Source organism: Prunus persica, chromosome G6 (genome assembly GCF_000346465.2).
Source record: "Prunus persica cultivar Lovell chromosome G6, Prunus_persica_NCBIv2, whole genome shotgun sequence".
NCBI classification, from domain to species: domain Eukaryota; kingdom Viridiplantae; phylum Streptophyta; class Magnoliopsida; order Rosales; family Rosaceae; genus Prunus; species Prunus persica.
The window spans coordinates 767,344-780,536 of NC_034014.1; the positions used below are offsets into that span (position 1 = coordinate 767,344).

The 13,193-nt window shown below is 43.4% G+C and overlaps 1 protein-coding gene across 1 annotated transcript; it reads right to left on the reverse strand.

Annotated features, from left to right (window-relative positions):
• LOC18774373 (transmembrane protein 45A) lies at window positions 2,233–3,766 on the reverse strand. Its single transcript, XM_007205524.2, has one exon. It carries the CDS (start codon window positions 3,498–3,500, stop codon window positions 2,550–2,552), a length of 951 nt encoding a protein of 316 aa, XP_007205586.1. The 5' UTR covers window positions 3,501–3,766; the 3' UTR covers window positions 2,233–2,549.

Sequence of the window (13,193 nt, forward strand, 5' to 3'; positions counted from 1 at the left end):
CATTTGGCATTTTATTTATCAACAAAAAAGAACACGTCTCCACCAAGGACTTGGTATGCAAAGTCAATGTTGATCATCTGCGGGACCAGACAAACAACCAGTTACAAAGAAATTTCACATTTTCACACCAAAAAACAAAACAAAAATGCCATGACACAATTCCTCAATTATTTCGTTACTTTTGACACTTACATAAATCAATTTGCTTTAGTTAAAGGAGGGCCTAAACCTAAATGCTATAATTGTGGTTCTAATTCAAAGTCTCCAAGTCTTTAATTAGTTAATTGTTCACTCATATACCATTTTCTTCATGGCAAAGTTTCTCTCTCATCATCAAGAAGTCCCTTGTAATCTTCTTCATAAAAGTAGTGGTAGTTAAGAAACATATAATATAAGTACGTAAACTATAGTAAGTAATCATCAAGGAAAAAAAAATATATAAATTAATGTGAAGCTTATATTATAGCTACATACATATATATATATATATATATACAAGTATAGGTTTGTTTTCTTCACGAAAAGGAAAAAGTTCCAAAGGGTGAATAGCATTTCGCATCTTCCAGGAAGGAGCTGAAAATAGTCCAATTGTAGTCATCATGCATACATGAGCCTTTTATTTATTAATTTTCTTGTGTTGAAAGTAGAAAGCGATGTGCCTATACTCAAGAGGGAGGGAGGGCTTAGAGCTATTATCTAACGTGCCTTCCAAGTTATTAATTTCATTCAAGAACACATCACCCATGGGCCATGCATAGCATATACATACAAAACCAGCCACGCCACCACATCATTGAATTGAATGTTAAGGAGGTTTCATATTTTGTTTCCATGGAAACTATGATAACACAATTGGCTCAATCAGAATATTTCAGAAAGCATATATTAAAAGCGAAAGCATGATCAGAAAAAGGGATGCGACAGCAAGGCTTCAGCTTCCATTCCATGCACATACAACTCACAACCAAGCTTATACTAGTTTTATATTTGAAGAAAACTAACAAGCATTATTTTTGTTGGAACCCAATGTCATGTACCGTCAACCAACCATTTCTTTTCATACTGTTATTTATTTAAGGTGCTTAAAATACATAGAGCGTTCAAGCGTTAACGGGTTAGTAAGTTAATCAACAATCACAAGTGCAACCTTTAGGCTATTATTAATGATCACTTATATTTGACAGGTGTGGCTTAAGAAGTTTATAATCATGGTTTTCCAACTACAAGTATGTTGCTTTCAAGAAACAATAAGTTACAAGGACAATTCCACAAGCCAGAATATATTTATTAATTAATAAATCTGATTTTTTTAATGGGAAATTAATCAGATTTATATATCATGCTTAATTGATTGTAGCAATGCCCAACCTCGTTCGTTGGCAGAACAAATACTTTTGATCCATATGGTCATGCAGAAAGTGCTCCATTCATATCGAAGGGACATTTTCATTTCATGACCCGTGTTAAATACTATCATCTATGCACATGTAGTGCGTGGGGTTATTGTAAACGGTGAATTGTTAATACGAGCTTTTTTCATTTACGTGTGGTCATTATCATACCAAATAAATAATCATCATATTTAAATAAACGATTTAGATCATAAATAAACTATGATGAGGGCCGATGTGGGGCGTTATCGCTGTATTAGCGTTGAAGCGCTATATTCCAAACACATTAACAAATAACAAAATGGAAGAAATGCAATGCATATATCCTCCATGCCCATGGTGACAAGAAAATGCAATGTATTTTCCCCATGGGTGCAAATTTTCTCTATCTGGTATTAATTTATTATAGAAATGGGGAGACTTTAGGACTGAATGGATTTGATTGCGCACACCGTATGGTTATGAGAGAGGAGAGGGGCCAACAGCAAATTTATTTTATCCAACTCTCATGGCTGGAGGAGCTTGGCACTTGCTTGTCAAACTCAAACACACAACACAACACAATACAATTATTTTGTTAGAGTCACAAACAACCAACATCATCGTCTTATTAGTAAATTACTTGTGATTAATTATAACATTAGACTTAAATTTCCCGAATGTGAAGGTTATTAATTATTATCAAAGCTGATGCTGCTTAATTAGATATAAATCACATTGGTTGAGTGAGTTCAAGGCAAGGTGATATATAAATCTTTATGATCATAAAACAACATTTTCTTTTGGGAAAAAAAGAAAAAGAGAGCAATCATTTGAATTAATTCAAATGGGATCCTGAAAATGATGTCCGAATCAATAACATGATAAATAATTCATTCAAAGATATAATAAAATCAATTGAAGATTTTTTACAATTTAATATATAATTTGGAAGATAGAATAAATCTTCTTCTCTGGCTAAAGCTAAAACCAAACAATTTCGCCACACACACATATATATATATATATATATATATATATATATGCATACTTTTCCCTCCCACACAAATCCCTGTTTTAATTATGGTTGGCTTAATCTATTATATTCCACCAACCTAATTAATTTTTACACGCATACCAAATCACACATCCATGTGTCTACCTTCGCACTTTTTCCGTCTACCTTTCCATATCTTTGGGCACAAAGGCTGTTTTTTCCATATGATTTATAAAACTCTTTGAGTCTCCAAGCTTACTCTTCTTTTGGGATTCAACATCATCAGCTGGGTCATCTTCATCTTCTTCTATTTGCCTTGCCAGTGAAAAATAATCAACCTTTTCTCCATAAAATTTAACCAGTGCCAAATAGAAGGACACCCCAAAAATTGATACTCCCACCAAGAACCAGCTAAATTGAAGGTTCACTAAGGACTTGGCTCTGTGAAGTGCCTCCTCTCCCTGGCACCTAACCACAAAGTGACCATCCTCTGAGTTCATGAAACAACCTTTTGGCATCAAGTCAGGTGTCCAAAGCATGAAACCCATGACCATAAGCCAAAGACCTTGGAAAAATATGCTTAGTGACCTCACAAAGCTGACCAAGAAACTCTTAGGGAGACCAATTCCCATGAGGGTTGTGGCCAAAGAAACAAGAATCACAATCTGTAGAAGCATGTGGTATTGGCCTTCAGGGCCCATGTGATCAGCAGAGTGAAGATGAAAGAGAAGAAGCTGCTGCCCAAAGGCTATGGCTCCAAGCAGTTGGGTCAAACCATATTGGGCTTTTGGGCCTACTTTGTCAAGAATGATTGCAAAAGCTGCATAGACCAAGAAAGTCATGGAAATTGAAGCGTGTTCAAAGTTGTGAAGATGGTAGGAGGGGATGGTTCCATCATCATCAAGAGGTTGGTGTTTATGTGGGCTTATGAAGAGTTCCATGGCAATGGAGACAAAGGATCCTCCCATGATTACGATGAGCTCCAAGTACTTGAATTTGGAGGTGGGAAACCATGGTGGAGCTCTGTAGGAGTTGGGTTGGTGAAGATGGAGCTTGATGTGATTAAATAGGTGCCATAAGCCAATGAGAAGAAACCCCAATCCTGGTATAACATGCCCAACTAAACTGCCCATCAAATTCCAACAATGATTTTCTCACAAACTCGAAAAAATTCTTGCACTAATTTTGCTTTTGAGAGAGAGAGAGAGAGAGAGAGAGAGAGAGAGAGAGAGAGAGAGAGAGGCAGGGTTTGCTTGTGTGGTTGTTGTTTAAGGCTTAAGGGAAAGGAAGGGAGGGAGTGATGGAGAAGGGTGGCAATTGGGGAGTGTGGTTTTAAAGTTTCAAGAGGGGGGGATTGGGTTTGAACTTTGAAATTCCAAGGGGTCTAGAGGCTTCGAAGGGGGTTATGAATTTTGAAGTACTTGTTTGGTGGCTTGAAGAATAAGAAGAGATTAACAATGGTTGACCAATGACCCTAATTAATTAAAGGCTCCAAGAATGACATGAGAAAGGGCTGCTGCTTTCTAGAATGATAGGAGCACAACTTTGGTTTTTCATTTCAATCCACTATTGAAATGACAAAGTTGCCACTATTTTAATCTTAATTTTAAAAAACTGGTTCACTAAATTTTTTTTATGTTTTCTTTATCTTGTCAATGAGGAGAGACCCGACTGAGCAAGAAAAACAGTCCATTAAAACAGTGGTCAGGTGAAAGATGCCTGCAATTTAAAGTTTTCTGGCTCTTATATTTAACTCTAATTTTCAGATTGCCTGAAGAAGACTAATGCCAGGAAAGGAAATCATTTTTCCCACATAAAATACAACGGACACTGTATATAATATATTATATCAAGGGCATTGTAGTCATTGCAAGTGAGAGGGTGTTGATGTTTGGGCACTTTGGCTATCCACAAATAAAATATAGAACAGATTATGGGAATTCTGGTCTTGTAATTTCGTACGTACCACTTTTGTTTGAGTTCACATGTTTGGTCATCCTTCTTCTTCTTGCACGAAACTAGGAAATTTCTTCATGACCTATTGACTACGTTGGCACGTATAGCCTGCAGGAAACATGAGTTACTTTATGCGCTTCAAATTTGGCAGATAATGATGCAGTTGAGTAAAGTTTAAGTCAGTTAGCCAAAATAATAAGCTCGCTTTTTTAGTTACATTAATTTAAAATAGTTAGACTACCGCTTGTATAAAAAGAAAAATACTTACAAAATATAATAAGTCAATGACAAATTAATATGTCACCTGAAATCCCCCAAAATATTCTTTCACCAAAAAAGATTAAGAGGGCGTGTCATCACTTGTGTCATTTCTTCAGCAAAGATTTGGGGGATCCCTATTCCCTCCTAAAACTATATGCACCTTGCGTGTGCTATGCCACTACTATTGAATTAATTATGATAATGGCTCATGTCCATATATTTTTGTCCAAAATAATTATGATTTTTTCTTTCTTATCCTTTTATGAAGTTGGTGGAGCTAGACTTCTTTCCGCAGTCAAACAACAAAGATAACCCCTAACACCTCCAAAAACCATTTATTTTTTATTTTTGGGTTTGTGGATTTCAATTGTGAAGAGAAGGCTGGTAATTAATGGTTTATTTGGTTTCAAGGGGACGAAAGACACAAAATTGTAGGGTCCAAACATGGTATTAGCTCCAAGGGCGGCTTGGGACACAAGTTTTCTTATGACGCGTAGCTGACCCAGCTTCCTCCTCTTTTACTATGACTTTTTTCTTTTTCTTTCACAAATAATTAATTAAACATGCGCGTGCCACGTACCCTCTCATTTGCTTATTACCCTAAGAAAACTGACAAGGACATATTTGTAATTAAGGGTATAATAATCAAACATAAGCAACTTGCTAATAAGGGGCTTTGAACCTCAGTGCTTTTCAAAAGTGAAAGATTGAAAGGGACACAAATGAGAACAACGACGTTTGGAAACAATCATAGCTTATTTCTCAAAATTTTGGTCATAAGAAACATGCAATCAGGTCAATGCAAATGTTTTCAAGCGCGGCCTTGGATTTAAAGCATATTCCGACTTGGGTTTGATCAACTCAAGGGAATAATCATCAACCTCTTTTACGAACACATTTACCATAATTGGCAATTATTTTGATGTATGTATGAATCCTACAATGAGTATAGACAGTAAATATAACACATATATAAATGATTGACAATTAATCATATGTATCATAATAAATTCAGCATTACATAATTAATTTACAATCATTCATACGCGAGCAAAGCTCATACAAAATAAAAAATGAAAATTTTGTTTTAAGACCAAGTTGGGGGAAACTTGAGTTAAGTACATGCATTAGTAATAATGTTAGAATGACATATCCATAAAAATAATATTATTAACTCACTGGGTTTATAAGCAACCCGCTGCGGTTTTCATGATTTGAGTCACCAATGACGTTGAGACAATCTTGAAACGACATGAATGTATTTTATTATTAAAATGAACGTCACATTTTCAATAACTTAATTATTATTAGGTATCAAACTTTCCCATCCAAATTCCAATGTCAACACGCATATGCTTATGCTTATAATTTATAATAAACTCGCCTCCTTTGATAAAGTGGTTATTTATTTAATTAAAAATTCAGAAAAATAAAAGCTGTACAATGTACATGGTTCTTCTGGATTATTTTAGACCATTATTATTATTACGTGGGTTCGAGGCAGAAAATTCTTCTTATTAAGAGAGTCAAACTATGAATATTGTGAGAACCTAATTAAATCAAACCCTAGGTCAAATAATTCCTACTATTTGGGGATTATTTGACCAAATTGGGAGTCAATCAACTTAATTAGGAGTTACTCAATTTAATTGGGAATTATCCAATTAAATTGAACGTTACCTAATTAGGTTGAGATTTGATTTGGTTAATTACCACGATCCCCAATTAAATGAGAAGTTATCTAATTGAATCGGGATTTGATTTGATACCTACCACAATTAGGGATTTGATTTACCCTAATAAATCAAATCCCTAATTAATCAAATCAATCCCAAAAAGGGGAGGAATAATTCCCTTCCATCTACAGAATTATTCCTCAGAAACCCTAGCCTCCGAGACTACTATAAAAGCATAGTCATACACAATGGTTGAGGTACGTCAGAATTACTACTAAAATCTCTGCAGAAAATTCCTCTCAAACCCTAGCCACCTCCTCTCTTTCTCTCTTTTACATAAGGCTCCGGCCGCCCGATTTATATTATAAACACATCTCGTACCCTAATTTAGCTATCGTTTCTCTAAAGATCGATTGAACTGACTTAGGCATCGGAGGGCCTTTGGCCAACACCCCCCGGGTGTGGTCTTTTACTCCGATCTGTTTTGCAGGGAGAAAGAGAGGCGGAGAAGACGAAGGAATCTTGGGCGAATATTCTCCCGTGAGATTATTTGCACAAACAAATTGGTGCTTTCATTGAGAGCGCGAGTTATACTCAACGCGTGCTCAAGGAATCCGTTCCTCCTATTTTTCAATCCGTCGAAGCCTTCCAAACAACCATGGTTGGAAGCATGAACACGAGAGGCAAAGCCGCCGCGATGGCTAGATCCGCGACGACCCAAAGCCACTCCACCCACGATCCCGCGATCGACATGGTGGCACCGCCACCTCTCACCACCGCACCGGCCACCGCCGCCGAACATGGCGGAACTTCCCATCAAGGTGGACTCGTTACCACCGCCGACCTAGGGCCGATCTTGGAGCAACTCCAAGCATTCCCTCCATTGCCTCCACGCGCGACGCACGCTCCTGCATACACCGCCAATGAAAACCGAGCCCGTGTGCAGTTGGGCTCCACACACTTCTCTCCTCCCGATCCACGAAGTCAAGCAGACCTTAATCTAAGAGTCGACCAGCTAGCTCAGAGAATGGATGACCAAAGCGACCTAATGAGGCAGCTCATCAACCAAATAGGCTTTGCTCAAAACCTTGGCCTTGGACAACCGGGCGAGGAGAGAAGGATGGACGAACGCGCCGGCAGACGACTCGACGTCCGTGCCCGTTTGGGCCCGCAGGGAAATGTACATCAAAGGCTAGGCCCTCAAGGAGTTCAGCCAAACAACCATCGCAACGAGGATCGCGAAGAAAGGCGCTCAGCTGTCAACTCACAGAGAAGCGCTCTCGAAAGGCTAGGCCCCCAGGGAGGCCAGTTGGACAACCCTCACAATGAGGACCATGAGGAAAGACGCTCCGTTACTCACTCTCGGAGAACCAATTCTCGTCGACAAGCTACAGAGAATCTTTCGCAGGCGCAGTCCACCAACACTCCAACTAGGCAGCCCAGGCGAGAAGGTCGACCCTCGGAGGACAATGAGGAAGTCAGTCAATATCGTGGAGGTCGCCAACGTGACCGACCAGCAATGTGCGCAGAAGACGTTGAGAAGCTCGTGAATGACCGACTTCGAGACTTGAAGACCGGAGGAAACTTCGAGGATTCACTACGTAAGGAGATGGACCAGGTGAGCTCTACGCCTTTCACCCTCGATATCGAGCAGGCCGCTCACCCGAAGCGATTCTCGACGCCCTCGTTCATACACTTCAAAGGGGATTCTGATCCCGAGAGCCACTTAAAACACTTCAAAAGTGTTATGATCCTCCACCAGGCTGACGACGCGCTAATGTGCAAGGTATTTACGATAACCTTGCGAGGAGCAGCCCAAGACTGGTTCCACACCCTACCATCCAGGTCGATCAGCAGCTTCAAGGAGCTAGCTTACGTCTTCACCAAAGAATACACCTCTTACCGGACAATCAAGAAGAACCCTGATCACCTGTACAACCTGCGCAAGAAGTCTGACGAATCCCTTCGAGATTACATCAAGAGATTCAAGGCAGAAAAGGCGAACATTGTAGGATGTGACGACCGAATCGCGTCCTCCGCTTTCAAGAAAGGTCTTCCAGCTGAGCACAACTTGTACCGCGAGCTGACTATCACTCCCAGCCAGACTCTGGCAGAGGTCTACGCGACTGCGGAACGCTACGTGCTCTGGGATGACGATCGAATCGCCGCAAAGAAGTCTACAAAGCAGGAAGATCAGCCAACTAAGCGGGCAGGCCAAAAAGGCGACAAATTCAACAACCGAAACAAAGACAGGCGCAGGTCGCGCCCACAAGGGGAGGCTACGGCAGGAGAGAACTACACAAAGTTCACCATCCCCATACATCAAATCTTAGCCCAAGTGAAGAACAAACCTTGGGTAAGAAGGCCACCACCCTTGAAGGGAGATCCGGACAAGAGAGACACTAGCAAATACTGTGCCTTCCACGGGACGCACGGACATACGACGAACAACTGCTTCGCTTGGAAAGCGCATCTTGAAGAACTCGTGAGAGAAGGCCACTGCACTGAATTCGTTGCGAAGCAGGCCATCCAACGGATTGAAGATCGAGACACCGCCAAGGAGCCGCCTCAGAAGGTCATAAGGATTAACACAATCCTAGCCGACTCCGAGGAGTCTGGGCTGACCAGCAAGGAAAAGAAGAGGAAGATCAAACAGGCCACTGTGATCTCTCAAGTCTCGACCGACCTTCCACTAGCAGAAGACGATCCTGTGATCGGCTTCCAAAAGAAAGATCTGAACGGCCTCGACATGCCACATAACGACGCCCTTGTCATCAGCATTCAAATCGCTCAGGCCATGATCGACCGAATCCATGCAGATGAGGGCAGCGCAGCCAATATCCTACAACTGGCGGTCATCCAACAGATGGGCTTGGAGACAAAGATCAACAAGTTAGCTAGATCGCTGACTGGCTTTAATGGTGCGACAACGGTTACCGTAGGCACGATAGACCGCGATGTCTACTCCCCACCTGTGATTAGCCTGCAAACATTCATGGTCATTAATGAGGTCTCACCCTACAACGGCATCCTGGGCAGACCATGGATTGGCAAGATCAATGCCATAACCTCCGCCACACATCAAAAAATTCGGTACCCAATCCCTGGGGGCGGTGTCGGCCAAATCAACAGCGATCAAGCAATGGCAAGGAAATGCTCCGCCCAAGGGCTGAAGAAGGGCAAACAAGCTCAGTTTCTCCCTGTGAGCCAGGCAGATCTGGAGGAGGTAGAGCAACCGAATCTTGCTATCTTATAGCAATCAAAGCGTCAGGACCAAGCCGAGGAAATCCGTCCAAAGGTCTTTCCGGCAGAAGGATGGAAACCCGAGGAGGACGTCGAGTTAATACCCTTGGATCCTGACCAGCCAGACAGGAAAGCGCGGATCGGCTCGCGTTTAAGCCCAGAGGAGAAGGTGGAGCTTACCACATTCCTCCAGAGCAACAAAGACATGTTCGCATGGTCGCCATCAGACATGCCTGGCATCGACCCAAACATCATCTGTCATCGACTCCACGTCAACCCCGCGTGCAAGCCAGTGGCGCAGAAGAGACGCAACTTCGCACCCGAGCGAGTCGCTATCATCGAAGCCGAGATTGACAAACTCCTAGCTGCCGGCTTCATCGAAGAGGTCTCCTACTCAGAATGGCTTGCCAACGTTGTCTTGGTGGCAAAACAAGAAAAGGGCAAATGGAGAGTTTGCGTCGACTACACAGACCTCAACAAGGCATGCCCTAAAGACAACTTCCCATTGCCGAGAATCGACCAACTCGTGGATTCCACTTCTGGAAATCAGCTGCTCAGCTTCATGGACGCCTACTCCGGCTATAACCAAATCCTGATGCACGAAGATGACAAGGCGAAAACTTCTTTCATCATCGAGAGAGGGACCTACTGCTACAAGGTCATGCCCTTTGGGCTGAAGAACGCCGGAGCAACCTATCAAAGGCTTGTAAATAAAATCTTCAAGGAGCAGATCGGCAAAACTATGGAGGTCTACGTGGATGACATGCTGGTCAAAGCCCCAAAACGTGCAGATCACATTGGAAATCTTGCTGAGTCATTCAGCTTGCTCCGCCAGTATCGCATGAAGTTGAATCCAAGTAAATGCACGTTTGGTGTATCCTCTGGCCGATTCTTGGGATACCTAGTCACGCAACGAGGTATTGAGGCACACCCACGTCAAATCAAAGCCATTCTCGAGATGAAATCGCCCTCCACGGTGAAGGAAATACAAAGTCTGACGGGCAGAGCAGCGGCCCTCAACCAATTCCTCTCGAGATCAACTGACAAGTGCAGACCATTCTTCAAAGCTTTGAAGAAAGGACAAAGAGACAAATGGGACGAGGAGTGCGAAATAGCTTTCCAGAGTCTGAAGACTTACCTCGCCTCACCTCCTCTGCTCTCAAAACCAGTCCCTGGTGAGGACTTGTTTGTATACCTGGCAGTGTCCAACTCAGCTATTAGTTCAGCTCTCATCCGAGAAGAGCTGGGGGCCCAACATCCGGTATTCTACACGTCAAAAGCTCTCCTCGATGCAGAAACTCGCTACCCGAAGTTGGAGAAACTTATTTTGGCTCTTGTAGTTTCTGCGAGAAAGCTGCGACCCTACTACCAAGCTCATCGAGTCATCGTCATGACCGACTTTCCTTTGAGATCAATCCTCCACAGCCCTGATGCTTCTCAGCGACTCATGAAGTGGGCTATAGAGCTAAGCCAATATGACCTCCTCTACCGGCCAAAAACTGCAATAAAAGCCCAGGCTTTAGCAGACTTCGTCGTAGAATTCACCCCGTCAGCCGAAAAAGAGAAGTTGGTCAACCAAAAGAAGGAAAGTTCAGAAGCAGACGGGACCTCCGAAGAACCTATCCAACCCAGAAACATGTGGCAGTTGCGCGTAGACGGAGCGTCGAACCAAAAAGGAGCTGGAGCAGGAGTCGTCATCACCACTCCGGATGGAACCCTGTTGGAGCAAGCTATTACGCTTGGCTTCTCGGCCTCGAACAACGAGGCAGAATACGAGGCATTGCTCGCCGACCTACGCTTGGCAAAAGAGCTCGCAATCAAAAAGCTAGCCATCTACTCAGACTCACAATTGATCACAAATTAAGCCTCAGGGGAATACATGGCAAAGCACCCAAGGATGATCTTGTACCTTGACAAAGTCCAAGAGCTGTTGAAGGCATTTCCCACCTTCACCATCCAACAAGTGCCTCGGGCAGAGAACGCTCATGCAGACGCACTGGCAAGCCTAGGATCAGCGCTGGATACCCAGTTCAGACACTCCATCCCGGTCGAACACCTTGACCGACCAAGCATTGAAGAAATAGAGCTAATCGATACCATGCAGATTGACGAGGACTCCAGTTGGCAAGACCCCCTTATCGACTATTTGACGAATGGAAACCTGCCAACGGACAAGTCCGAAGCTAGAAAGGTCCAGCAGAAGGCCGCGAGATACTACATGCACGGCAACAAGCTCATCCGCAGATCATACTCTGGCCCTCATCTCACCTGCATAAAGTACCCTCAAACACTTGAGGTTCTCTGCAAAATTCACGACGGCGAGTGTGGCAACCACTCTGGGGGCAGGTCACTCGCCCAGAAGGCTCTAAACGTAGGCTATTTCTGGCCTACTATGCGCCATGACTCTACTGAATATGTCAAAAGATGTGATCGCTGCCAACGGTACAAACCAGTTCCTAGTCTGCCTGCCGAAATCTACCATCCGCAGAACAGTCCGTGGCCTTTCATGCAATGGGCCATCGACTTAGTAGGCCCCATGCCAACGGCACCTGCCAAGAAAGAAATGATGATCGTCGCCACTGATTACTTTACTAAATGGATCGAGGCCGAAGCTCTATCCTCTACTAAAGAAGATGATGTGGAACGATTTATCTGGAGAAATATTATCTGCCGGTTTGGCTGCCCAATCACTAGTCACCGACAATGGCTCGCAATTCATCGGCAAGCAGATCACTGCCTTCTACAAAAAGTACGGCATCAAGCAGCATTTATCTACCCCAAGATATCCTCAAGGCAACGGCCAGGCCGAGGCATCCAATAAAATAATATTGGACTGTCTAAAGAAGAGATTAGAAGGCGCCGAAGGAAAATGGGTAGATGAGCTCCCTGGCGTACTATGGGCTTATCGCACCACCAAGCGAAGATCAACTGGCGAAACCCCGTTTTCCCTCGCCTATGGAACTGAAGCGATCATTCCTCCTCACATCACTGTCCCTTCTATAGGCATCGAAGTGGGCAGTATTGAGCAGAACTCCGAGCAGATGAGACTCAACCTTGACTTACTTGAAGGCGAGCGCGAGAAGGCCATTGTCCGAGTCGCCTCCTATCAACAGCGGTTGAAGTCTTACTACGACAAAAGAGCCAAGATCAGACAATTTCAACCAGGCGACCTTGTCCTAAGAAAGGCCTTCATCACTGCACAAAGACAAGGATCTAAAAAGATGAAACCCAATTGGGAAGGCCCTTACATAATCAGCCGGTCCGGGGGCAGAGGAAGCTATACGCTTGACACCATGGAAGGGAAGGAGATTCCGCGACAATGGAACGCCTACCATCTCCAAAGATACTATCCATGACGCTTCCTCCTACCTGCTCAGTCCCCAGCAGACGACTGAGTACTGCACATTTCTGAAAAAGAGAAGCAACTACTGCAAATTCCAGAATGTGCCACAACAAAAGACAGTTGCCCATAAGGAGCGTCCTAAGGGAGACGCAGGGTGACGACAAAACGCGTCCGTTTGGAGACGTAGCCCGCTAAAAAAGCGTCCTAAGGGAGACGCAGGTGCGCCAGAATTTCCTAAGGAGATATCCAGGTTCCTATCCGTTTCCTAGGAGGCAGGATAGTCACACAGTTGCCATAGAGCGTCCTAAGGAGACGCAGTGACGACAAACGCGTCCGTTGGAGACGTA

Bases quoted from the DNA above. Each gene is read 5' to 3' on its own strand.
- LOC18774373 (XM_007205524.2), bottom strand. From the start codon at position 3,500: ATGGGCAGTTTAGTTGGGCATGTTATACCAGGATTGGGGTTTCTTCTC.